This window comes from Rhinopithecus roxellana, chromosome 10, assembly GCF_007565055.1.
Source record: "Rhinopithecus roxellana isolate Shanxi Qingling chromosome 10, ASM756505v1, whole genome shotgun sequence".
Lineage (NCBI taxonomy): Eukaryota > Metazoa > Chordata > Mammalia > Primates > Cercopithecidae > Rhinopithecus > Rhinopithecus roxellana.
The window spans coordinates 60169721-60197529 of record NC_044558.1 but is presented as its reverse complement, the minus strand read 5'-3'; the positions used below and the strand labels follow the sequence as shown (position 1 = coordinate 60197529).

At 44.4% G+C, this 27809-nt stretch overlaps 1 protein-coding gene across 1 annotated transcript; it reads left to right on the top strand.

The window, feature by feature from the left end:
* Positions 1-2178: 2178 nt before the first annotated feature.
* On the top strand, positions 2179-8475 carry METTL7A (methyltransferase like 7A). Its single transcript, XM_010385337.2, has 2 exons — positions 2179-3101; positions 8124-8475. Exons 1-2 carry the CDS (start codon positions 2604-2606, stop codon positions 8358-8360), a joined length of 735 nt encoding a protein of 244 aa, XP_010383639.1. The 5' UTR covers positions 2179-2603; the 3' UTR covers positions 8361-8475.
* The last annotated feature ends 19334 nt before the right edge of the window (positions 8476-27809 follow it).

The following is a 27809-nucleotide window of genomic DNA, read 5'->3' as shown; positions in this document are numbered from 1 at the left end:
GATTATGTCTGGGGGTTACTTTGGTATTTTTCTTACAAGCAAACTTTGTGGCCATAGGCCTTTCCATTTTAAAAAGAATAATTAAATTCTCTACAAAATTACTTTCATTTTCCTTTGCAGAGGGCTTTAGAATCTTCCAGTCCTGTGGAGTTGCTCAAAAACAGACAGAGGCTGGGCGCGGTGGCTCAAGCCTGTAATCCCAGCACTTTGAGAGGCCGAGATGGGCGGATCACGAGGTCAGGAGATCGAGACCATCCTGGCTAATACGGTGAAACCCCGTCTCTACTAAAAAATACAAAAAACTAGCCGGGCAAGGTGGCGGGCGCCTGTAGTCCCAGCTACTCGGGAGGCTGAGGCAGGAGAATGACGTAAACCCGGGAGGCGGAGCTTGCAGTGAGCTGAGATCTGGCCACTGCACTCCAGCCTGGGCAACAGAGCGAGACTCCATCTCAAAAAAAAAAAAAAAAAAAAAAAAAAAAAAAAACAGACAGAAGGGCAACCCACTCGGGTCCCCTTCCACACTGTGAAAGCTTTGTTCTTTCGCTCTTCACAATAAATCTTGCTGCTGCTAAGAAAAAAAAAAAAAACAGAAAACAGGCCACAGACAGAAAATGGGCCACTGATTGCCTCAGGATTAGGAATGCAGAAGGCAGGATCACAATGGAGCAAGAGGAATCTTTTAGAGGTGATGGATATGTTCATATGTTCATTTATCTTGGCTGAAGTGATGGGTTCATGGGTATATAGATATTCCAAAACTTATCAAACTGGACACATTAAATATGTAAAGTTTGTTATATATAAATTCCACCTCAAAAAAGCTGTTAAAAATGGAATAGATACAATATTTATAAAATACATGCAGGTTACAACAAATCATGAAACAGCAGAACATTCCCTGTATCCACCACCCAGTTTTTTAAAGTAAATATTACTATTTAAAAAATTTTTTTTTCTGTGTTCCCTAACCACCCTAAAGCTCAGGTTTTTTCTTTTCCTTTCTTCTTCTTCTTCTTCTTTTTTTTTTTTTTTTTTTTTTTTGAGAGATAGGGTCTCACTATGTTGCCCAGGCAGGATTTGAATTCCTGGGCTCAAGGTATGCTTCTGTCTTAGCTCCTCAGTAGCTGAGACCATGGGCACCCACCACTGTGCCCAGATTCAGGCTTTCTTGTAAAAAGCAGATGGATGCTTGAAACTATTTTCTGAATGCCTTTGGCTCCCAAATGTGAATATTCTGGAGAATATTTTTATCCAAATCAGCGGAGTAATCGAGTAGTTAGGCACATTTTGAAGATGGAGGCATGTCCTTTAAAAGAAGGGCAGTCCACAAACTGACTTCCTTCAGCCAAAAAATTGTTTTAAAAGGTGGAGTACAGCCCAAAACAGTGATTTTAAAGTATCAACAAAAGAGCCAAATTCTGTAAAATATTTAAAGAGATTTATTCTGAGCCAAATATGAGTGACCATGTTATGACACAGCCCTCGGGAAATCCTGAGAACATGTGCCCAAGGTGGTGGGGGGCAGCTTGGTTTTATACATTTTAAGGAGACACGAGACTTCCATCAAACACATTTAAGAAACACATTGGTTCGGTCCAGAAAGGCAGGACAACTCGACGCAAGGCGGGGAGCTTCCAGGTTATAGGTAGGTTTTAAATTTTTCTGGTTGACAATTGGTTGAGTTTATCTAAAGACCTGGGATCAACAGAAAAGAAATGTCTGTGTTGCAATAAGAGTTGTGGAGACTGAAGTTTTATTATGCAGATGAAGCCTCCAAGTAGCAGGCTTCAGAGAGAATAGACTGTAGGTGTACTTAAGGTCTGCATTGATGTTAATGCTGGAGAGGTATAATGAGGCATATCTGACCCCCACTTCCCATCATGGCCTGAACCTGTCTCTCAGGTTAAATTTTAAGAGCGCCCTGGCCAAGGAGAAAGTCCATTCAGATGGTTAGGGGGCCTTAGAACATTATTTTTGGTTTACAAAAATAATCCTGTTGTTGAGTTATGAACACTGAAAGCCTCTGCCCAGAATGTAAAAGGGAGAGTTCTTGCTGACTGTGGCCGCGCACGCATGTCCTTTCACTTCCCTCTTTAAAAAAAAAAAAAAACAGGGTTTGGGCGGGGAAAGGGAGTTGTGTTATGATAAAGGACTTGACAGCAGTCTTCTGGTGTCGTTTGACCAGGCTCCACCCACGAATTCTGTTTTCTTTTAGAGGTCACTGGAGAGCCCGGTGGGGTGTAAGTACACTGTGCTTATAAAACTCTAGCAGGAAGCTAGCAGCCGTCTCCAAACCCAGAGAAGGGGAAACAGGAATCGATTAGGAATAAAGGATTATAATCAACTTTCCTTCTGAGGAAACGCTGGGAACCTTCTCATTTTGCTTCATGAAAACTAAGCTGAATCGACTGCTGCCAAACATCTATTAATTAGGCAAAATAGGCCTCTTGCCCGTGCTTTGACTTTCCAGCACAGCCCGTTCTTTTTCTCCTCTGCAGCTGATTGGCTCTAGAGTGTGGCCAGAAGCCTCTGCCCCGCAATTAAAGGAGTCAGGTCTCTAACTGTTGATCTGTTTGGTTTTTTTTTTTCCCTCCTTCTGAGCAATGGAGCTTACCATCTTTATCCTGAGACTGGCCATCTACATCCTGGCATTTCCCATATACCTGCTGAATTTTCTGGGCTTGTGGAGCCCGATATGCAAAAAATGCTTCCCCTACTTCTTGGCGAGGTTCACTGTGATGTACAACGAACAGATGGCAAGCAAGAAGCGGGAGCTCTTCGGCAACCTGCAGGAGTTTGCGAGCCCCTCCGGGAAGCTCTCCCTGCTGGAGGTGGGCTGTGGCACGGGGGCCAACTTCAGGTTCTACCCACCTGGGTGCAGGGTGACCTGTATTGACCCCAACCCCAACTTTGAGAAGTTTTTGATCAAGAGCATTACAGAGAACCGACACCTGCAGTTTGAGCGTTTTGTGATAGCTGCCGGGGAGAACATGCACCAGGTGGCCGATGGCTCTGTGGACGTGGTGGTCTGCACCCTGGTGCTGTGCTCTGTGAAGAACCAGGAGCAGATTATCCGCGAGGTGTGCAGAGTGCTGAGACCGGTGAGTGAAAGGGTGTGAAGAGGACTGGTTAGTAGCAGCCATTACCACAAAGGGCAGGCCTGTCGATTTTAGGTGGCAGAAACATTTTAACATAAAAAGTAAACTACTAGAAAAGACTGTAGAATTTTTAGAAATCCTAGAGTGGGAGAGAAGCTATAAAGAGAAAGATTGATAAATCTGAATATAAAAACTTTAAAACTGCTATAAAGAAAAAAACTCCTGGCCGGGCACAGTGGCTCACGTCTGTATCCCAGCATTTTGGGAGGCTGAGGCAGGTGGATCGCTTGAGGTCAGGAGTTCGAGACCAGACTGGCCAACATGGTGAAACCCCATCACTACTAGAAATACAAAAATTAGCCAGGCATGGTGGCAGGCGCCTGTAAGCAGGAGAATCGCTTGAACCTGGTGGGGCAAAGGTTGCAGTGAGCCGAGATTGTGCCACTGCACTCCAGCCTAGGCAACAGAGTGAGACTCCGTCTCAAAAAAAAAAAAGAAAAAGAAAAAGAAAAAAACTCCCAAAAACAAAGTACAAAACAAGCTTGGAAAAAATATTTGCAAGGGATGATAGACAAAGGGTTAACTTCCCTCATGTTAAAAGACATTATGTGTCAATAAGATCAATATTTTTTCAATAAGAAAAACAAAAGGGAAAATGGCAAATAACAGGAACAGAAATGTAAACCAATTACAGGACAAAAAGTGCTCAAACTTAAAGAGTTAATTAAAGGAAGATACTAATTTTACCTATTATACCATTAGGGACTTCTTTTAAGGTCAGTATAGTGTTGGGGTGGGTTTGGGGGACTGGACACCACCACACATATTAGAAGAGGTACCCTCTTTGGCTGATACCTAATATCAAAATTTAAAGCACACATACTCTTTTATCCACATGCAAGAACTTATCCCACATACAAAAACTTGTCCATGCCCAAGAATAGTAAGTAGCATTTGTAATAGCACAAACTGGAAATAACTGAAATGTCTATCAATAGGATGCTATGTGAGTTGTCATATTGTATAAAGGAACACTGTGCAGCTGTGAGAACAAGAAGAGTTATCTGTGCTGATACTTAAAAATCCCCAAGAGATAATGTTTTTTTTTTTGTTTTTTTTTTTTTTTTTGAGATGGAGTCTCGCTCTGTCGCCCAGGCTGGAGTGCAGTGGCACGATCTGGGCTCACTGCAAGCTCCGCCTCCCGGGTTCACGCCATTCTCCTGCCTCAGCCTCCCGAGTAGCTGGGACTACAGGCGCCCGCCACCTCGCCTGGCTAGTTTTTTGTATTTTTTTTTTAGTAGAGACGGGGTTTCACTGTGTTAGCCAGGATGGTCTCGATCTCCGGACCTCGTGATCCGCCCGTCTCGGCCTCCCAAAGTGCTGGGATTACAAGCTTGAGCCACCGCGCCCGGCCGAGATAATGTTTTAATGAAAACAAAAAGCAATCAAGCCACAGAATGTTAGGTAGAGCATAGGCCCACTGCGTGCCCATTTTGTGAGGGGGAGAGAGGATATACATGTATGTGTATATGTTAATGGGAATGATAGACAAGTAACTATTAACATTGGTTACATTTTGGGAATGGGATTGGATTCAGGGAAAGAATTACTTTTCATTTTGAACCTTTCCATAAAGTCTATAATTCTTTATACCTGTATGTAGTTTTCACATATTACCCTTATTATTTTTAGCTAGTTTAAAATCATTTTATATTCTGAACAAAGTTGAAGATATGGATATCTTAACATTTGAATTTACTATTCTGGGGGAAAGGCATGTTTTGTAATCCCAGTTTTTATTTTTTGTTGAGACAGGGTTTCCTTCTGTTGCCCAGGCTGGAGTGCAGTGGCATGATCATGGCTCACTGCAACCTTGACCTGCTGGGCTCAAGCAATCCTTCCGTCTCAGCCTCCCCACCCTCCCAGTAGCTGGGACTACAGGCATGTGACACCACACCCAGCTAGTTTTTGTATTTTTGTAGAGATGAAGTTTTGCCATGTTGCCCAGGCGGGTCTCAAACTCCTGGGCTCAAGTGGTCTGCCCACTTTGGCCTCCCAAAGTGTTGGGATTACAGGTGCGAGCCACCATGCCCAACCCTCAGTCTTATTTTTATTTATTTATTTATTTATTTTTTGAGACGGAGTCTCACTGTGTCGCCCAGGCTGGAGCGCAGTGGCCGGATCTCAGCTCACTGCAAGCTCCGCCTCCCCGGTTTACGCCATTCTCCTGCCTCAGCCTCCCGAGTAGCTGGGACTACAGGCGCCCGCCACCTCGCCCGGCTAGTTTTTTGTATTTTTTTTTTTTAGTAGAGACGGGGTTTCACTGTGTTAGCCAGGATGGTCTCGGCCTCCCAAAGTGCTGGGATTACAGGCTTGAGCCACCGCGCCCGGCCAAGTTTTATTTCCTAATAGAGGAAGTTCCTCAGGAATAAAGAACTTGGAGACAGGGTTTGGAGACAATCATACAATCCTGTCTTTGGCTCAATATCAGAGTAGTAAATAAAAAAGGACTGATTCTTATACCCAAATGCTGGGTTCTTATATCCTAAGACTGGACACCAACTGGCACATTAGTAGATGTTTTGCTTACAGTATTACTAATCTCCCAACACTGCTACAAGGCAGGTAATTGTTATCTCAGTTTTACAGTGCCAAAAATCAATTGACCTCTTAAAGGTATCACATTCATGATAGTCTTCCTTAGTTCCTGCCAAGCACCCACTCTCTGCTGGATATAACAAGGGAACTTTATTACATTTTCATTTAACCCTCTCAACAGTCCTCTAAAGTAGATATCTTCATGTTAGGACAAAGTAACAGACTCAGAGAGATTAAGAAATTTGCACAAAGTTACACAGCTAGTAAATTTGGCTCTCTTTAATGCAAATGCAAATATTCCTTTTTTTTTTCTTTTGAGACAAAGTCTTGCTCTGTCACCCAGGCTGGTGTACAGTGGCACGATCTTGGCTAACTGCAGCATCCACCTCCCAGGTTCAAGTGACTCTCCCTGCCTCAGCCTCCCGAGTAGCTGGGATTACAGGCACACACCACCACACCTAGCTAACTTTTATATTTTTAGTAGAGTTGGGGTTTCACCATGTTGGCCAGGCTGGTCTCCAACTTCTGGCCTCAAGTAATCCACCCACCTTGGCCTCCCCAAAGTGCTGGGATTACAGGTGGGATTACAGGCCACCATGCCTGGCCAAATGTAAATGCAAATATTCTTACCACTGTACCACAGTGCTTGTTATTGGGGTTTTCATCTTTCTGATTTCAACATTTCTATCACTTTTGCTGGCTCTTGTTCCACTACCCATCTCCTACCTTTGGGGTTCCTTTCTTGGTGATGCAGGATTTTTGCTCCTTAGCTCAGCTAGGTCCGGGTTCTTGTCTCACAACCAGGAAGAAATAGGCACGTGAACATGGAAGAGTGAGTGGAGTAGAATTTATCAAGCAAAACAGAAAGCTGTCAGTAAAAAGAGGAGTCCTGAAAGCAGGTTGCTGGTTGCGCCCTTCGCAACTGAATACAAGGGCTTTTATGTAAAAGCTGATGGAGCTGGGTTCCCTGTTTGTAAAGGCGTGAATTCCTGGTGGCTCCACCCCCATTCCCCCAGCGTGCATGTGGGCCCTTAGTCCACTGCAGGCATGTTTAGGCAAGCCCCTGTGCAAGTTCCCTTATCTGCACAAAACATCTCATGTAAGCATTTGTGGCACTGGTCAGAAGTTCTCGCGGGACCCTTCCCTACTGTCTGCCTATAGGAAGCTGGCTAACTCCTTTCATTGGTTCATTTCACTTACATACACTCCCCAGCAATCTCATATACCTCCAAAATTCTCAAATACCACATATATACAGATGATTTCCAGATCTAAACATCTATCCCAGGTCTCTCTTCTGACACCAAACTTGCATATCCAGCTGTCTACTCAGCAGTCTCCTGGATAGCTCAGAGGCACCTCTTAACATGTGTAAACCAGAGGGTAACACTGACCTCGCTAAACCTGCCTCTCCTCTTTTATGCTGCCCTATCCTATGAAAATTTTTTTTAAAAAATCAGGGCCGGGCACAATGGCTCACGCCTGTAATCACAGCACTTTGGGAGGCCTAGGCAGGAGGATCACTTGAGCTCAGGAGTTTGAGACCAGCCTGGGCAATGCGGCGAAACTCTGTCTCTAAAAACAAAACAAAACAAAAACAAATTAGCTGGGTGTGGTGGTGTGCACCTGTTGTCCCATCTACTTGGGAGGCTGAGGCAGGAGGATTGCTTGTGCCCAGGAGGTGGAGGTTGCAGTGAGCTGAGATTGTGCCACTGCATTCCATCCTGGTTGACAGAGCCAGGCCCTGTCTCAAGAAATAATAAACAAATCAGGAAATTCCAATTTTTCTATTCCCAACATAGGTCTTACACTTACCCATATAATTTGGGGGAACTCCATCACTAAACGGAATTCTGTCTGTAAACTCTGCCTGAGGGGCCAAGACTAGGATAGCTAGTGGAGGCCAAGAAGAGTGGGGCAGTTACCACGATTTTTTGAGGTGACTGTCTGGTCCTCTGCTCCCTACTCCCCTCAGGGGTAGATAGGTAGAAAACTTCTGAAGATGCCCCCACCCATAACATGTAATAACATCTATTGTGCCTGTGCTTGACCAACATTTATAGGACTCCTCAATGAAAGCAGCAGTTGCTAATTCCTACAAGCAGTAGTTTACATTTAGCATCCACTGACTGAATAAAATACCTAATGACAAAATGTTATCTTGAATTCAGTAATGATTTTAGATGAATCAGAATTTTCATTAATCATATAATGTACATATTTGTGGAAATGGCACAAAAATTAAAAACATGGTTATTCAGTCTCAAGGGTGAGCTTAGTGTGGAGTGACTCTTCTGCTCACAACTCTGCGGTTCTCTCACAGGTTTGCAAGGCAGTGCCAGAGAACAGTTTTCAAAAAATAAATTTAAAAAGCAGAAATGAAAAAATCTTTGAAATTTTTTTTTTCTTTCTTTCTTTCTTTCTCAGGGAGGGGCTTTTTATTTCATGGAGCATGTGGCAGCTGAGCGTTCGACTTGGAATTCCTTCTGGCAACAAGTCCTGGATCCTTTCTGGCCCCTTCTGTTCGACGGGTGCAGCCTGACCAGAGAGAGCTGGAAGATCCTGGAGCGAGCCGGCTTCTCTAAACTGAAGCTGCAGCACATCCAGGCCCCACTGTCCTGGGAGTTGGTGCGCCCTCATATCTATGGATATGCTGTGAAATAGTGTGAGCTGGCAGCTAAGAGCTGAATGGCTCAAAGAATTTAAAGCTTCAGTTTTACATTTAAAATGCTAAGTGGGAGAAGCGAAACTGGGTTTTTTTTGGCGGGGAGACGGTTTTGCTCTTGTTGCCCAGGCTGGAGTGCAATGGCTTGATCTCCGCTCACTGCAACTTCCGCCTCTGGGTTTAAGTGATTCTCCTGCCTCAGCCTCCCTAGTAGCTGGGATTACAGGCACCCACCACCATGCCCAGCTAATTTGTATTTTTAGTACAGACAGGGTTTCACTATATTGGCCAGGCTGGTCTTGAACTCCTGATCTCAGGCGATCCACCCGCCTCAACCTCCCAAAGTGCAGGGATGACAGGTGTGAGCCACCGCACCCGGCTCAAGGTTTTTTTTGTTTTGTTTTGTTTTGTTTTGTTTTTGAGATGGAGTTTTCGCTCTTGTTGCCCAGGCTGGAGCACAATGCTGCAATCTCGGCTCACCGCAACCTCCACCTCTGGGGTTCAAGCGATTCTCCTGCCTCAGCCTCCCAAGTAGCTGGGATTACAGGCATGCGTCACCACACCGGCTAATTTTGTATTTTTAGTAGAGATGGGGTTTCCCCATGTTAGTCTAGTCTTGAACTCCTCACCTCAGGTGATCCGCCTGCCTCAGCCTCCCAAAGTGCTGTGATTACAGACGTAACCTACCGCGCCCAGCCTGAAACCTTTTTTAGGTAAAGTTGAATTCCGTCCTTAAAAGTTTCTGTTATATCCTATTTAGCCATTTTCTGTTGTCTCCCAAAGAATTCACATCAAAAAACCGGCTTTGAACTCCCCCTTCAAAGGAAACAGTCGACTTTCATAATTAGCATCTACCATTCTCCCCAAATCTTATTTTATTCATTGGCTTGAAATTTTTTCCAATTGCTTTAAAATTTTTTAAAGGTTAAGAGCAGAGGTTTACTAGGCAAAAGAAAGAGAATAGCTCTCTGCTGCAGAGAGGGGTCCTGGAGAAATGGGTTACCCCAGTTGTCTTATTTAAATAGTTACCCATCAGATTTTAATTTCATCTTCTCTTTGAGAGCTTGGTGATAAGCAGCACTTACATCACTCAAAAGAAGACTTGGAAAAGGGAGCGGTGAAAAGGTCTCAATCATTGATTGATTGAATTAAGAAATACTAGCTAATTAAAAGTCCAAGTCTAAACAGCACAGATTTTTTCTTTTTGCTTTTAAATTGTGTTTTAAAAAATAGAGATGGGGGCCGGGCGCGGTGGCTCAAGCCTGTAATCCCAGCACTTTGGGAGGCCGAGACGGGCGGATCACGAGGTCAGGAGATTGAGACCATCCTGGCTAACACGGTGAAACCCCGTCTCTACTAAAAAAATACAAAAAACTAGCCGGGCGAGGTAGCGGGCGCCTGTAGTCCCAGCTACTCGGGAGGCTGAGGCAGGAGAATGGCGGGAACCCGGGAGGCGGAGCTTGCAGTGAGCTGAGATCCGGCCACTGCACTCCAGCCTGGGCCACAGAGCGAGACTCCGTCTCAAAAAAAAAAAAAAAAAAAAATAGAGATGGGGGCTGGGCACGATGGCTCATGCCTGTAATCCTAGCACTTTGGGAGGCCGAGGCGGGCGGATCGCGAGGTCAGGAGTTCAAGACCAGCCTGGCCAACATGGCGAAACCCCTTCTCTATTAAAGATACAAAAAAAAAAAAAAAAAAAAAATTAGCCAGGCATGGTGGTGGGTGCTTATAATTCCAGGTATTTGAAAGGCTGAGGCAGGAGAATTTATTGAACCCGGAAGGCAGAGGTTGCAGTGAACCGAGATCATGCCATTGTACTCTAGCCTGGGCGACAAGAGCAAGACTCTGTCTAAAAAAAAAAAAAAAAAAAAAAGAAGTAGAGACAGGGTCTCACTATGTTGCCTAGGCTGGTCTTGAACTCCTGGGCTCAAGTGATTCTCCCACGTTGACCTCCCAAATTGCTGGGATTACAGGCTGAGACACTGCACCTGGCCAAAATAGCTCAAGTTTCTGAAAAACAAATCTGAACCTATTTGTTATTCTTAGCGTCACTAGTCTGGCTTTCAGAATTAACATACAAGGTTGCCACACCTAGTTCTGCCCAGCTTTATGTCTTTTATTCCAGTATTCCACCAAAGTTTGTTTTCCTGCATTCCAGTTCTAAAGTCTTAAGATAAAGATTGTACTTGATACTTTAGTATATCCATGAAACTATTTGAGGCGGTTAAGGTTCTTGGGTTCATTTTCCTTATTATATTTTCCTTAATACTTTGCCGAATATTGTAGATTGTAGGCAATGAAAAAGCCCAGTATAATTAGGAAAACCTTGAATAATTAGGTGTCCCAGGTAAGAGTCCCTAAACATCAAGCAATCTGTGAGTCTGTAAAGAAATAAACAAATATTTTTTTGGATTATTTTTATCTAATTCTACCCGTTTGAAGATGATTTCTTTGTTCTTTGCAACTGTGGAAGCTGTGAAAATCATCACAAGTGCCTCTGAAAGCAAGTGTTAGGTTGGTTAGAGGGTTTAATATTTTCTGCAATTGTTTGTATGAATTTTAATGAATGTAGTATATTTTCTGAGATGATTTTGTAAAAGTACTATTTTCAATATCAAATCAACCAATAAATTCACATTTGTGTTAGAAACAGAAATACGGTTTTTATCTTTGCTGGCTTTGTTTTTCTTAATGTCTCTGGGAGGCTTTTGCTTCATTGTGGAAATTTTAGCTATTTAAACATGTAAATTTTTCTTTCTACAGTCAGGTAACTATAAACACAGCTAATAGATTTTACACAAAGCAGTCCTACAAGTATCAAAATGGGTTTTGAGAAGTTCAAGTCCATCATGTGATGTTTAGCTACTTTAAAAAAGCAAAAAAGTTCAAGTCTAAAGATCCCATTTGTTAAATCCACAGAGCAGAAAGAAAGGAAACTTACTATTTTAAATATCTCTTGAACATGAAAAGTTACTGATGCAGTGAGGTTGAATGCACACTAATGCTTCCTAAGCTCTGGAACATGAATCTCCTTCCTCTGTTATCTCCCCAGAATAGGAACCTCCTTAATCCACCCATCTCACTATTGGTCAGTCTAGTGATTGAGAACTAGGAAAAGCCACAGGTTGAAATGCTGAAACGTCATTACGTTGAAAGACAATACCAAAGCACAAAGTCGTAGGCATAGTCTTATCAATTCCCTCTTATCTAAGTGGTGTGGCAAATATTATCGTCACTTTTCAGAGAAAACTGAGGTGTAGAGAAATAAATACATGAAGTTTTTTACAGTCATTCCACAAGTTACTGAGCAAGTCTTAGAAGCCCTGACTCCCTACACCACAAAATCTCCTTTGATAATCATTGCTGCCCTAACACCTTCTTACCACTTTCCTCCTTGAGCCCAGAGAACACACATTTATAATCATTTTAGGAGCCTGAGGAAACGACTTCAGCCTGTGCAAAAGGGAGAAAGAAAAAAAGGCAAAACACATCCAATGTCTTTTAGGTCCTATACTGGTTAGGAATCCTTTGATTCCAACTGACAGAATCCCAACCCAAATAGGCTTAAGCAGAAAAAGAACTCTACCAATTCAAATTAGTGAAAATCATATGGCAGAAAGCCTCAGGCACAGCCTGAACAGGGCTCAGAAAATGTTACCAGGAGCCAGACAATCTCTAGGGTCATGTCTGTGCTCCCCTCTGCTCTGTTAGGTAGTAAGTTGGTAGAAATGGCTCTGACCTTCATGCTTCCAGGGCACAAGGCCAGTTAGAAAGAGCAAGCCTACTTTTTGTGGCCATACCAGACCAATCTGATTTAACATGTAACAAAGTTGTGAGTTGTTTTTCAGTTGCCAATGGACCCTCAGGTTGTGTGCCCTGAGCACGCCCAGATGAACCAAGCCTTCAACCACAGGGGGAACCTAAGCTAAGTGCTCAGTCCAAGGATGGGGACTGAATTAAGACCGATCAGACGAGCTGTGGTATCACCCCATGGCAGGATCCACTCAGATCATGCCTCCCAGCATCACCTCATTGCAAGATCCAATAAGATCATGCCTCATTACCCTATACTTATAAAAGCTGACGAAGCCCTCAGCTCTGGGAGATACTACTTTGGGAATAATCCCTGGCGTTCTCTTTACTTGTTGCAAGTAATAAAATCCCTTGCTAAATGCTCCTTAGTTGTGGTCATTGGGTTGAATTTGGAATGGATGCTAGCAAGGCACATATCAAATATCCACTATAAACCCGTTGCTGGATTTCACTGGATTTGGATCAGACCCTGTCTGTCTTCCTATGGGAGATCATATAGTACAATGCTTAGAACACTGGATTTTCACTGGGATGACTGCTTGCAACAAAGAAAGTAAAAGACAAAATGAAACACTGGCTTTGGCACCAAATTGATGTCGTCAAGTCCTGATTGTGTCATTGGTTGACTCTGTGACCTTGAGCAAGTTATCTGTTTTTTCATCTGTAAATGGGGGTATCTACCTAAAAGGTTATGCTGAGGAGTAAATGAAGCAATGCACTTGGCACTTAATATAGGTTGACTTCACTCAACAGATATTTATTGAGTGTCTACTGTGTGCTCTGCTCTTAGTGCCTGGCTTAGAGCCCCGAATAACTAGACATATCCCTGCCTGCATGGAGCATACAATGATGACAAATGTTTTCTACAGATGAGGAAGAAGCTCAGGGTGGCCAGAGAATGTAATCTGACCTACCCAGGGGAGAAGCTCTGAGGCTTTCTTGAGGAAGTAACATCTGAGCTGAATTCCAAAGAACGAAAAAAGAATATTTCAGCCAACTAGAATAGCTCATGCCACAGCCAAGCGAAAGGAGGAAACACACTATATCCAAGGAACTGAAAGAAAGCAGGCAGGGCTGGGCGCCAGAGCCTCAAGGGCAGATTCTAGGATGGTTACTATTTCCATCAATTTCTTCCTAAATCTTGTTAAGACCCTAGGACAATGAGCCAAATGCTTATTTTAATGCCTGACCAAAAAAAAAAAAAAAAAAAAGATACATTAGAATGTCTTATATTTATATTCTGAAACATTTTTTATTCCCAAGTGTTCTAATATTTAAAATTGTTTCATCTGAATTTCTACATATTTCAAACTTGAATAGAAAGTAAAGCAAACATTGGCCAGGCGCGGTGGCTCACGCCTGTAATCCCAGCACTTTGGGAGGCCGAGACAGGCGGATCACGAGGTCAGGAGATCGAGACCATCCTGGCTAACACGGTGAAACCCCCGTCTCTACTAAAAATACGAAAAAAAAATTAGCCTGGCATGGTGGCGGGCGCCTGTAGTCCCAGCTACACGGGAGGCTGAGGCAGGAGAATGGCGTGAACCTGGGGGGCGGAGCTTGCAGTGAGCTGAGATGACGCCACTGCACTCCAGCTGGGTGACAGAGCAAGACTCCGTCTCAAAAAAAAAAAAAAAAAGAAAGTAAAGCAAACATTACATAATAGTTCCTTTTGTGCTCTTGATTGTACCATAAGCCTTCTCCTTTGGTCTTGCTTTAGAAAACACAGAACTTAACATAACTGAAATTCTTGTTTATCTGTTAAAGTAATTAAGAGTCTGATGAATCACAGCAAACCAGTATCAACGAAAGCAAAAAAGCAAACTGTTCAGTATCACTTTAACTCTCTCCATATTTAAAACCAAAAGCATTAGGCTACATTAAAAAATAAGAATTCCCTGTTGAACTATGGAGCCACTGGTTAATCCCAGTGCCAGAGAAATGGAGCAGAGGTCATGTGAACCAAGGGGAAGGAAATAATGAACCAGGCAATGTGCAAGGTATTATTTTGTTTCAGAAACTATCTTGGGAACCTGCAGATAACTACACGGAAACATATATATGAACTAGGAAAATTGCCATTCAGAATTTACCTTTGTTTTGTTGTTTTTTGAGACAGGGTCCCCCTCTGTGGGCCAGAGTGTAATGAGGTGGTGTGATCATGGTTCACTGCAGCTTTAACCTCCCAGGCCCAAGTGATCCTCCTGCCTCAGCCTCCTAAGTAGCTGGGACCACAACCACGCACCACCACGCCCAGTTAATTATTTTATTTTTAGTAGAGATAGGGTCTCACCGTGTTGCCCAGGCTGGTTTCAAACACCTAGGCTTAAGTGATCCTCCCTCCTCAGCCTCCCAAAGTTCTGGGATTATAGGCATTAGCCACCACATCCAGCCCCAGAATTTATCATTCTTGAAAGTAAAAAGCTTGATAGTCTTACTTGAGGCTACATGTTTCTCAATCTTTAAAAATGTATCTGACACTGCCTGGCACAGTGGCTCGTGCCTGTAATCCCTGCACTTTGGGAGGCTGAGGCTGGCAGATCACCTGAGGTCAGGAGTTCAAGACCAGCCCGGCCAACATGTGGAAACCTCGTCTCTACTAAAAATACAAAAAGTTAGCTGGGCATGGTGGTGGGCACCTGTAATCCCAGCTACTCGGGAAGCTGAGGCAGGAGAATCGCTTGAACCTGGGAGGTGGAGGTTGCGGTGAGCCTAGATCACACCATTGCACTCCAGCCTGGGCAACAAGAGCAAAACTCTGTCTCAAAAAAAAAAAAAAAAAAATGTATCTGACACTGATGTCAATCTTCTCTTTGGAATAATCTTTTTATTCCATGTCCCAAATATCTAATAATTTCCATTTCTTAAGTATCTTCTTTATGCAAGGCACTATTTATTTATAGAGACAGGATCTTGCTATATTGCCCAGGCTGGTCTCAAACTCCTAGGCTCAAGCAATTCTCCTGTCTCAGCCTCTCAAAGTGCTGTGATTACAGGCGTGAGCTATAACACCCAGCTGGCACTAACTTTTTAAACAATTATTTCACATAGTACTTACAACTCTACAAGACAGGGATAATTATCCCCATCTGACAAATGAGAAAACAGATTTTCAGAGGTTATATTTCTTGTCCAAGGCCATGTAGTGAGTGGCCACATCAGTGTTCCCATGCAATTTGCCCGACTCAGAAGCCCAGGCCTCCCCACCACACTGTATTGCTTCCCAAGATCGTCTTCTGAGTCCAAGACCTCCGTATTTGTCTCTTCCCTCCTCCACCATTTCACTGTGATGGTCTCCTGAGACTCATCTGTTCTGTATTATTCTATGTTCAATCCCTTGACCCTTTCTTCCACTCTTAGATCATGAAAAACCACCTGTGTGAAGATTCCTAAACCTCAGACTTTTGCCAATCCTTTGATATTTAGACTTTAACACAGCAAAACCAGAATATACTGTCTCCTTCCCTAAATAAACAACACTTTCTAACTTCTCTACTCCCTATGATTATTTCTGTATTATTTAAGGATCAGATAAAGTGATGCCCCTTCTACAAAGCATTCTCTGGCTATTTCAAGAAACTTCCTCTTTGAGAAATCTCTTTATCACTAACACCCAGGGGTGTGATTTCACATCACCCATCTCTTCTTTGTTTCTTTTACATGTCAGACACATCGCTTATTATACAGCAGGTGCCCAAAAAGTATTTACTGATTAAATCATCATAAGTACTGCCTGTTCTTCTGACAAGGACTTTTTTGGTGCTGCTTTGCTAGTCAGAGACCTCCATGGCTAGTGATGCCCCTGCCCAGGGCCTTACTCTGCCCTGGGCTTGCTGCAGGAGATACCTGACCCCCTCCGCCCAGCAGGGCTGCACTTGGCTTGTGTTCTGGCCCAGGTCCTGCAACTTTCTGTGGGATCTGTACTCAGCCCACAGCTGGGCCAGGCATGCCATGACCTGCCTCCAGCTTGGGCACTGGCATCTGCACGAGGGGAATGCGGTGACATCAGAAAAACTTGGAGGCACCATTGACCCTGAAGCCTCGAAGTGGTGTTACAGCATGTCACAGCCCTGGCTTGGGGAGCCCTTAGGTCTGGACTCCCAGAAGGGCCACAGCTTTTCTCTCCTTCTCATCACCTGCAACGTGGCGAGCAGGAAGGGTGGTGTGTGCTTCAGTCCATTTGTGTTACAGCTCTTTCAGTCCCACCATTCGGTGGGTCCCAAGTTCTTGTCCTGCGTCCAGGAAGAATGAGGTACATGGACAGCTGGAGGGTGAAGAAGGCAGAAGGGAGCTTCACTGAGCCACAGAACAGCTCTCAGGAGACCCGAAGTGGGTAGCTCCTTTCCACAGGCAGGACATCCCATCAAGTGTGCAGCCCTCAGCACAGAGGAGACCCAGAGTAGGTAGCTGCTATCTGCAGGCAGGTTGTCTCACTGAGTGTGGGAGTCTGGCCAAGTCTGAGTTTTCATGTGCTCAGAATGAAGGAAGTGCATGCTGATGGGTCCATGGGCAGCCATGCATGGGCCTGGTAAAAGCATTATCTGATTTGCCAAACGGTCATCAATGAAGTTCTCACTCTGAGTTGCAGACTCTACCTGGAACTGGCAGCCTGGCTCCCAGCCTTCTGGCTGTCTCTGGCTTGAAGATGGGGTTTCACTGGGTACCCACCCCTTCCAGCCTAGGAAACTGGTCTGCCTCCCTCTGCCATCAATATGCCCTCCACAACGCCCAGGCTGTCTGTGCCAAGGAGTGCCTGCAGGACCTTTCCAAGCTTCCTTCAGCACCCCCACCCCCCTCCCAAACTCCTCAGTGTCCAAAGTCTGGAAGGGGCCCAGGTGGCATAGGGCTGGCAGGAGGCTGGCGTGTCAGTGCCGCCCTGAGTGCATGCACCCCCTGCTGGGTTATGACAGTGCTGGGGCTCGGCTACAACTTTGTTCCACACCAGAGCGAGTACTAGGAGTGGGTAGAGGCCAGGGAGCAGGCACTTCCAAGCCTGTGGGGGCAGGGGGCTTCCCAGACCTCCAAGAGAACAGGGATGCCCAGGTCCAGAGCTGTGGCTGGCCGGCTGCAGCTGTTCCCAGAAGCACAGGGCTCCTGCCCCACCAATTCAGCAGGGCACAGGGCTCTTGCCTGTTCCCAGCCTCTGTGGGCTCTGCAGAGTGTGCAGCCCTGGTCATGCCTCCCCTACTGTAGCTGGCATCCTTGTAGGAGCCGCTCCAGATGGCCCGCTACAACCGTCACTTCTACATACCTCTCATTTGTCCCTTCCACTCCATTTCCATAGCTATCACCATCACCTTAGTTTGAGAACTAGTGCCTGGATAACTATTTGTATAAGTTGACCAGGGATGGCTGGAATGACAAACCAGTTGTGTGAGAACTTGCCAGTTATTGCCTAGTTACTCAAAGGATATGACAGGAAAGTAGGGAAGACACTAAGTCTAGATAAAATAGTAGAAAAACACTCCTTTTGCAACTGACTCAGTCAAGTGAAGCAGAAGGAACAAAAATCTGTAACTGGCTGTGATCAGTTCACTGGAAACACCACTGCACTCAAACCAACCCATCTGGATTATTATACATTATAATGTTTTCTGAAGACTTGGTATGTTTTAAAGACTTCTGTCATTAAAAAAAAAAATAGTTGGCAAAATTCTATTTTTGCACCTAACAAAAAGTTCAGCACCCTCATGAGAAGCACTTGCTTCAATTGCTACAAATAAGTTCCAGACAGACTGCTTGTGGATATAAACATGGTTTTCTAAATCTCTCTAATCTTGGCTCCCATCTTATCTGTCAAGCCAAACAGGTAGTATTAGAACTATAAAAGAAGCACCATCTGATTCATTCTATCTCGCCTATCAGGTTATGGGAACAGATTACTAAATCTAATCCCAGAGGAAGAGCTTCTTTGATCTTATTGTCCACTGAAGTTTAGAAATCAATCTAAAATCCTTACTAAAAAATCAAAGGCTTGGCCAGGTTTAATGGCTCACATCTGAAAACCCAGCAGTATGGGACACCAAGGTGAGAAGATCACATGAGCCCAGGAGATTAAGACCCAACTGAGAACACAGTGAGACCTCATCTCTACAAAAAAATTGTTTTCAAAACTTAGCCGGGTCTAGTGGCACATGTCTGTAGTCTCGCTACTCGGGAGGCTGAGGTGGGAGGCTTGCTTGAGCCCAGGAGGTCGAGGCTGCAGTGAGCTTTGATTACGCCACTGCACTCCAGCCTGGGGGGCAAAGTGAGACCCCATCTCAAAAAAAAAAAAAAAACAAAGAAAAAGGCTACAATATTAAAATAAACAGATGTACATCTATATCTATAAATATAAATGATGTTATTTACCAAGTAGCTTGCCAATGCATACAATCCCATCTGCCCCAATTTTTCTTTTCTTCCTTTTTTTTTTTTTTTTTTGGAGATGGAGTCTAACTCTGTCACCCAAGCTGGAGTGTAGTGGTGTGATCACAGCTCACTGCAGCCTCAACCTCCCAGGCTCAAGTGATCCTCCCACCTCAGCCTCCCAAGTAGCTGGGACCACAAGTAGCTGTGCCACCGTGCCTGGCTAATTTATTTATATTTATTTACAAAAAACAGAGATGAGGTCTCCCTATATTGCCCTGACCGGCCTTGAGCTCCTGGCCCTCAAGCAATCCTCCCACTTCAGCTTCCCAAAGTGCTGAGCCACCATGCACAGCTGAATTTTTTCATTTTTTGTAGAGGGGTCTCCTTATGTTACCCAGGCTGGTCTCAAACTCCTGGGCTCAAGTGATTCCCCCGCCTCGATCTCCCAAAGTGCTGAGATTATAACCATGAGCCACTGCACTTAGCCTGCCCCAACTTTTTAAACGGGAGGAAACACTGGAGAAAGTGAACTATTAATACATTGTTAACCTGTCAGTCCACATTTTTGCCATTGTGCTTTTATTTTTTTCCTTTCATATTCTGGGCTCCTGAGTAAAATTCTATAAACATTGACCTTACGTTCACACAACATTTGGACGGCAGGTATGCCTAAAAATGTGAGAATTAGGTAAAAATGGTGCCTTCTAATGCCAATTCTTAACTCTTATGCGTGGAGGGGTGGTGTGGTCATCGACAACCTTGAGAATCTGATGAAAGGTGTAGGTCCTCTCCCTAGAAAAATGCTCCTACAAATGAACGAACCATTTCAGGAGGAAACAGATAAAACAAACGCTTGTCGAAGCATCTTGTTATCACTTCCAAAGCACCACATACGAAATTTTAAACTCAAAAGTCCCATTCTCTAAACCTAGTCTCCTAGCCTTTTACACCTCCCACTAAACCTGATCCTCAACTTAGAGACTTCCAGTGCCTCCACTCTACCTGGTCTGTCTCTGGCTATCAACTCGCACTGATTCCCTTCTCCCACTAGGCTGAACTACAGAGCAAATCAATTCATTATCATTCTCCTATTCATGCTCCCTTGTTTTTCTTTTTTGAGACATAGTCTCACTCTGTCACTCAGACTGGAGAGCAGAGGTGCAATCTCGGTTCACTGCAACTACTACCCTCCAGGCTCAAGTGATCCTCCCACCTCAGCCTCCTGGAACCACAGATATGTGCCACCATGCCAGGCTAATTTTTTTGTATTTTTGGTAGAGATGGGTTTCGCCACATTGCCCAGGCTGGTCTGGAACTCCTGAGCTCAAGCAATCCGCCCACCTCAGCCTCCCAAAGTCCTGGGATTACAGGCGTGAGCCACCACGCCCGGCCCATGCTCCCTTGTTCTATTGCCATACAAATCAGCCAATTTCTGAGCGAGTGGGGCCTTTTACCCCAAATCTGCTTCTTGTTCTATATTTTTTAACTCAGTGAGTGGCAAAACCATTTTTGTTACTGGAACTCAAACCGGAAACCAGGACACCATCCTAGCTCTCTCCCTCTCACTTACTGCCCACAACCAGTCAGATGTGGTATCTTCCTTTCTTCCTCCATTGCTTCTGCACACATCGCTCTTTACTTGGCTTAACTGGCCTCCAGTCTGATCTCTTCCAATCTATTTTTTATGCTGCTACCAGAACCTAAATAAAAAATCACTTCCTGCTTGAAATCCTTTCACGGCTTCTCATAGCTTTCAGATTAATTTTCAAAATATTTAGTTTAAAATGCAAGGCTCAGCTGGGTGTAGCGGCTCATGCCTGTAATCCCAGCACCTTGGGAGGCCAAGGCAGGAGGATTGCTTGAGTTCAGGAGTTAGAGGCCAGCCTGGGCAACATGGTGAGACCTCATCTCTACCAATAAAAAATTAGCTGGGCATGGTGGTGCACACCTGTGGTCCCAGCTACTCAGGAGGCTGAGGTGGGTGGATCAATTGAGCCCAGAAGGTTGAGGCTGCAGTGAGCCCTGATGGTGCTACAGCACTCCATCCTAGACAGAGCCAAATGCAATGTCTTTCTTTCTTTTTTTTTTTTTTTTTTTTTTTTTTGAGATGGAGTTTCACTCTTGTTGCCCAGGCTGGAGTGCAATGGCATGATCTTGGCTCACTGCAACCTCCACCTCCCAGGTTCAAGCGATTCTCCTGCCTCAGCCTCCCAAGTAGCTGGGATTACAGGAACCCACCAGCACACCCAGCTAATTTTTGTATTTTTAGTAGAGATGGGGTTTCACCATGTTGGCCAGGCTGGTCTCAAACTCCTGGCCTCAGGTGATCGCCCACCTTGCCTCCCAAAGTGCTGGGATTACAGATATGAGCCCCCGCGCCTGACCAAGATGCAGTTTCAAATACAAAATCAAATAAAATGCAAGTATCTTGTGATCTGGCCCTGTTGATCCTCAAGCTCTATCCTCCACACGCCTCCCTCATGCCTGGTTCTATACATGATACCATTTGTGCTGTTTGCTTCTGTGCAGTTCCACAACAGTTATGCCCTCTGCCTGGAGTACCCATATCCTCCCTTCATCTGAAATTTACTAGTTCTCAAAAACATCCACAGTCTTCTCCAAAAATGCCTTTCTTAATTCTGCAGTTTATTAAGCGCTCTAGATATACTCCTGTAGGCCCATGCCTCTATCCTCTCACCCTTCCAGGGGGCTCTAATGTTGGTTTACTTATTTGTCTCTAACTCTAAGTGTCTTGATGGCAACATACTTGTTTTATATATCGTATCTGCAGCACTCAATTAATCTTTGTTAAATGTACAAATAATCCCAGGCATCTTGTAATTTACCTTCAACTGCCACAAAAGCCAAACCTTGACCCTCTCAAGTCACCCTACTCACGTCCATACTCCTCTCTCTCAACAGATGACTTCACATCTCATTTCATAGAACAAAAAAATGAACCACTGAGACTGGAAATGTAAGAACCTCACAGATCCCCTCTCCTGACCTAAGGATGAGGTCTCCTCCCAGGCTCTGTAACAATACCCCTGGGCTCTTGATTCCTGTCTCCCAGGCCTGTCTTTTGCTGAGTCATATTCATTTTGTATCTTCACTGTTCCCCTCTCCAGGAATTCCTTCCCCTGTGCTCAAATATCCTAAAATCCACACCTTCCTCCAGTAAAATCAAAACAAAACAATACACCAGTCCAGGCACGGTGGTTCACTCACATCTGTAATCAATCCCAGCACTTTGGGAAGCTGAGGAGGGCAAGTCACTTGAGGTCGGGAGTTCAAGACCAGCCTGGGCAACAAGGCAAAATCACATCTCTACAAAAAATACAAAAATTTGCAGGGTGTGGTGGCATGTGCCTGTAATCCCAGCTACTTGGGAAGCTGAGATGGGAGGATTGCTTGAGCCTGGGAGGTTGAGGCTGCAGTGAGCCATGATCACACCACTGAACTCCAGCCTGGAAGACAGAGTAATACCCTGTCTCAAAAAGAGTTGGGGGGGAAACACCCAAAAAACAAAGTAACACACCACAAAAAACTTAGTTTTACCTTCTCCTCAAGTTACCGCCTTCTTATCCTCTCTTCACTGTCAAATCTTTAAAAATGTTAAATCCAGCTGGGTGCGGTGGCTCATGCCGGTAATCCCAGCACTTTGGGAAGCCAAGGCAGGTGGATCACCTGAGGTCTGGAGTTTGAGACCAGCCTGGCCAACATGGTGAAACCCCATCTCTACTGAAAATACAAAAATTAGCCGGGCATGGTGGCGTGCACCTGCAGTCCCAGCCTACTCAGGAGGCTGAGGCAGGAGAATCCCTTGAACCCAGGAGGCGGAGGTTGCAATGAGTCGAGATTGCACCACTGTACTTAAGCCTGGGTGACAGAGCAAGACTCTGTCTCAAAATAAATAAATAAATAAATAAATAATAAATAAAAACAAAGGCTTCATCCTATGTCTGATCTGTGTAATATCTGATTCTCGTGTTCCTTCTTAAGATGTTCTTCTATTCCCGCAGCTTCTGGACACCATTCTGTCATGGGTCTTTCACCCCTCTATAGCTGCTCCACTTCTACTTCCCCAGTATTCCTTCCCTAGTCCTGGTTATTCCTGCAGACTTCTTTTTGTGGGAGTTCATTGGATCTGTGACTCATCCACCCTTTCCTATCCTGTGGGACAGACTAACTACACAGAAAAATGTTGGGCACCTGTCACTTGTATTAGTTTCCTATTGCTGCTCTAATGCGTTACCACAACCTAAGTGGCTTGAAACAACACAAACTTTTCATGTTACCACTCTGAAGGACAGAAGTCCAAAACGGGTCTCACTAGGCTACGATCAAGGTGTCAGCAGGTCTGTGTTTCTTCTGGAGGCTCTGGGGGAGAATCTATTTCCTTTTCCAGTTTGTAGAGGCCACTTTCACTCCTTAGCACATGGTTCCTTCCTTCATTTTCAAAGTCAACAGCGTAACATCTTCAAATCTCTCAACCTGACTTGATTCTCCTACCTTCCACCTTCTTGTAAAATCCGTTGTAATTACATTGGCCCCACCCAGATAGTCCAGGACAATCTCTCAACTCAAGGTCAGTTGATTATTAGCAACCTTAATTCCATCTGCAACCTTAATTTCCCTTTGCCATGTAATATAACACACTCCCAGGTTCTGGAAATTAGGATGTAGACATTTCTGGGAGTGGTGAAGAGGCGATATTATTCTGCCTGCCACATCAGCTAAACCAGCAAATATATAAAAGATAATGGGACCTTCAGTGAGGCATCAAACTGGTCTAAAATAGACAAGATGAGCCTAGCATGGTGGCGGGTGCCTGTAATCTCAGCTACTTGGGAGGCTGAGGCAGGAGAATCACACGAGCCTGAGAGGCAGAGGTTGCAGTGAGCTGAGACCATGCCACTGCACTCCAGCCTGGGGCAACAGAGTGAGACTCTCTCTCAAATAAATATGAAAGACAAGATGAGAACAGTGTGAAATGGCAGAATAGTTGCAGGAAGAACTGAATGAGGAATACAAGGGAACAAAATACTGCCCTTACACTCTGGGTTTCAAAAAGAAAATTAGGCTGCATTTTACAGAATAGCTCACATTTGTCTCTGACACATCTCCCCATGTTAAAATTAAAATTTCTATTTCTGGAACCTTCCCTACATGATCACTTGACTCAGAATCCTTTGATGACTCTAAGCATATCTTCTAATCCTCCCCCAATCTCTTCACAACTTTAAAATTATGAAACCTAGCAAGTAAGTTTTTGAATATGCAAAATGACCATCATACATATGAAAATATGTTCAATTTCAGTCATAATACAAGAAATGCTCATCAAAACTGCTGTAAGGTACCATTTCTCACACATCAGATTGGTGAAAACTTCTAGTCTGACAACACGTTCCATTGGGCAGGCTGTGGAGAAAGAGACACTTCCATAGACTGCTGGTGGGAATGTCAATACATGAAACCCTTGTAGGGAAATCTGGCAACGTCTAACAAAACTAAACTTTAATTTTCCTTTGACCCAGCAATTCCACTGCTGGGAATTTACCTTCAATAATATGAAAACACGGCCGGGCGTGGTGACTCATGCCTGTAATCCCAGCACTTTGGGAGGCTGAGGCAGGTGGATCATGAGGTCAAGAGATTCAGACCATCCTGACCAACATGGTGAAACCCTGTCTCTACTAAAAATACAAAAATTAGCTGGGCATGGTGGCATGTGCCTGTAGTTTCAGTTACTTGGGAGGCTGAGGCAGGAGAATCCCTTGAACCCAGGAGGTGGAGATTGCAGTGAGCTGAGATCGCGCCACTGCCCTCCAGCCTGGCGACAGAGTGAGACTCTGTCTCAAAAAAAGAAGAAGAGATGAAAACACATATGCACAAGGTTATTCCTTGGGACACTGTTTGCTGTAACGTCTCCAGCCTACATGCTCACTCACATCTAGGAGAGTACTTAAACTATGCTACACCCATACAGTGGAGGACTACGCAGCTATAAAACACAATGAGGAAAAGATCCCTAGGATGTGAAGTCCTCCACTCTCTGCTTGTAGATTTCGGATGCTTTCTTCAGGATCCTTTTCATTTGACACTTCTCTCGCATCTTTCTAAGGCCATCTGGGCTGGGGTCCACTTGTCCAGACTGTGTCGCTTCTCCCCCTTGTTCTTTTTGCTCATTGCCATGGCTTTCAGGAATTTTGCCTTGTCTTTGTCCTTTTCTTCTTCTGCTTGATCATGCTGAGCTCTGCAATGCCTTTCAGCTAAAGGAGTTCCTTCTGGACCTGCTTATAGGCTGTCATGGCACCGCCCCCCCCACCACGGCCCACAGTTTGGTAGGTAGACTGCCCTGATTATTTAATGATCAAATTGTCCCAGATTTCGCTATTGGAAGCCCCTTTAAGCTGGCTCCTGTTGTCTATTGCCATGTCCCATTATTCTTTGAATGGCTTTTTTTTTTTTTTTTTTTTTTTTTTTTTTTTTTTTTTGAGATGGAGTCTCGCTCTGTCACCAGGCTGGAGTGCAGTGGAGTGACCTCGGCTCACTGCAACCTCCACCTCCCAGGTTCAAGCTATTCTCCTGCCTCAGCCTCCTGAGTAGCTGGGATTACAGGCATGTGACACCCCACCTGGTTAATTTTTGTATTTTTAGTAGAGACAGGGTTTCACCATGTTGATCAGGCTGGTCTTGATCTCCTGGCCTCAAGTGACTGGCCCGTCTCGACCTCCCAAAGTGCTGGGATTAAGGCGTGGGCAGTGAGACAACACAGCCTAGGTAGCAGAACACCACCTAAGGCAGGAATGGAACATATACCTTGTCCCTTTCTGAGCCCATTCCCCCAAAACCCCACTTACAGACACTTCTAATGTGTATTGCCAGGGCAGGTATTTCTAATCAATCACGGTTTTCTTTGTAAAGGAACCCAGACACAGTCTGCCTCATAACCCTCATCTCTGGGCTCCAAGCAGCCTCTTGTATTTACTCAGAGTTAGCACATCACCTGGAGCCTATTTGGCATTCCAGCCTTAGGCACACCTCAAGGGTGACAGGACCAAGGCAGAGCCCCAGTGTAAGCAGATATGGGTGCAGTCAAATGGGAGGGTCCAGATACCAGTGCTGACGGGCCAGGGTCTTCGAGGGCCTACTTGACCTGGATGAGAATCAAACGACATGTGCTACTGGGAGAAACTGTCTCTGCTGATATAGATACTGAATGACTAACAAAGGCAGAAGAGAAAAATCAAGTATGGAGTTTGAGGTTGGTCTATGTAAACTACAGAATAAAGCAAAAACCAGTTATTTTAAAATACAATAAAATATAAATAATCATAGTGGTGGATTATAAGCCACTGAATAAAATAGGAATACAAGAATCCAAACTGATAAATGATTAAATAGAGAAGAACGAAAAGCTATTCCTCATTAGAACGCCTACTAATAAATGGTTTTTTGTTTGTTTTCGAGATGGAGTTTCCCTCTGTCACCCAGACTGAGTGCAGTGGCGCAATCTTGGCTCATTGCAACCTCCATCTCCTGAGTTCAAGCGATTCTCCTGCCTCAGCCTCCCCAAGTAGCTGGGACTACAGGAACGCACCACCACGCCCAGTTAATTTTTTTTGTATTTTTAGTAGAGATGAGGTTTCACCATGCTAGCCAGGCTGGTCTTGAACTCTTGACTTCAGGTGATCCATCCGCCTTGGCTTCCCAAAGTGGTGGGATTACAGGCATGAGCCACCATGACCGGCCATAAGTGTTTTTTTTTTTTTTTAAGTGATGTATTTAGGAAAAACACTATTTAGCAAACTAAAATTAATGGATTCAAGTAAGGATCATCAAGGGGCACTGAAATTAATGGTTAAAAGTCTGACAAATAACAGGATATTTGTATAATATTAAAGTACCTATTCAGAAACTACTTATTAATTAAAAGGGGGAGAAAAAAAGTGACCACAGTGGAGAACCAGGCAGACACCACGTTAATCCACATGATCAAACCAATGGTGTGCTAGAGCCCACTCCTACCAACCCAGGAAAGGGACATTTCCCAACCTTGTGTTCCACGATGACAGACCCTATTTAGAAACTGGCTGTGGTGGGAATATTTACAACACAGAATGGGGCAATGGCAAATACCACAGAACAGGGCAATACCTCCCCCTCCAGAGCCAACTGAGTTGTTAAACATTTATCGGCACCACACTGGATCAAAGTTAACTACCACCAGGCAATTCAACTTCCTGTGCCTCCTGACACTTCACACTAAGAGCACAACATCATTTTTGTCGTATTCTGCCCAAAATGTATGACCTCAATCTAGTGAGAAAACATGGAGGGGAGTAGGGGAACACGGGACTAGATTGAGAGGCATCCTACAAAATAACTGGCAAAACATCAAGGTCGGCTGGGCACAGTGGCTCACGCCTGTAATCCCAGCACTTTGGGAGGCCAAGGTGGGTGGATCACCTGAGATCAGGAATTTGAGACCAGCCTGACCAACATGGTGAAACCCCATCTGTACTAAAAATACAAAAAAATTAGCTAGGCTTGGTGTCGCTCTTCTGTAGTCCTAGCTACTCCGGAGGCTGAGGCAGGAGAATTGCTTGAATCCAGGAGATGGAAGTTGCAGTGAGCCGAGACTGAGCCATTACACTCCAACCTGAGCGACAAGAGCGAAACTCCGTCTCAAAAAAAAAAAAAAAAAAAAAAAAAAATCAAGGTCAAGAAAGACAAAGATGAGTAAGAAGGTGTTTCAGACTAAAGGAGACTAAAGAGACAGGACAGCTAAATGCAATATATGATCCTAATTGGATGCTAGATCAGAAAAAAAAAATTTTTTTTGCTATTAAGGACATTGGGACAACTGGTGAATATGAATAAAATCTTTAGATTGAAAAACAGAATTATATCAATGTTAAATTTCTGATTTTGAACACTATATTATAGTTATATAACAAAAGAATGCCCCAAATGCATACAAAAGTATGTGGAAGGCCTAAGTCTGCTACTGTCAGGTGGTTCGCCAAAAATATTTTTTAAAGAAAGAAACATGTTAATAAAGGAAAATGCAGGGTACCAGACACACAGTTCTTTGTACTATTCTGGGGACTTTTCTGTAAGTCTGAAATTACTTAAACATGAAGTTATAAGGGAAAAACCATGAATGATACCTGATCCTCTGCCCTCATCTCTAGGTCCACGTGGCTGCAGTCGGAGGGAAGCAGTGAGCAAGGCGTTCTCCGAGGTCTCAAGGGGCCCCAAGGCTACGAGGTCAG

Excerpts from the sequence above, each read along its gene's own strand:
- METTL7A (XM_010385337.2), top strand. The coding sequence starts at position 2,604 with ATGGAGCTTACCATCTTTATCCTGAGACTGGCCATCTACATCCTGGCA. Across the intron at positions 3,102-8,123 it reads TGTGCAGAGTGCTGAGACCG|GGAGGGGCTTTTTATTTCAT; the intron begins GTGAGTGAAAGG and ends TTTCTTTCTCAG.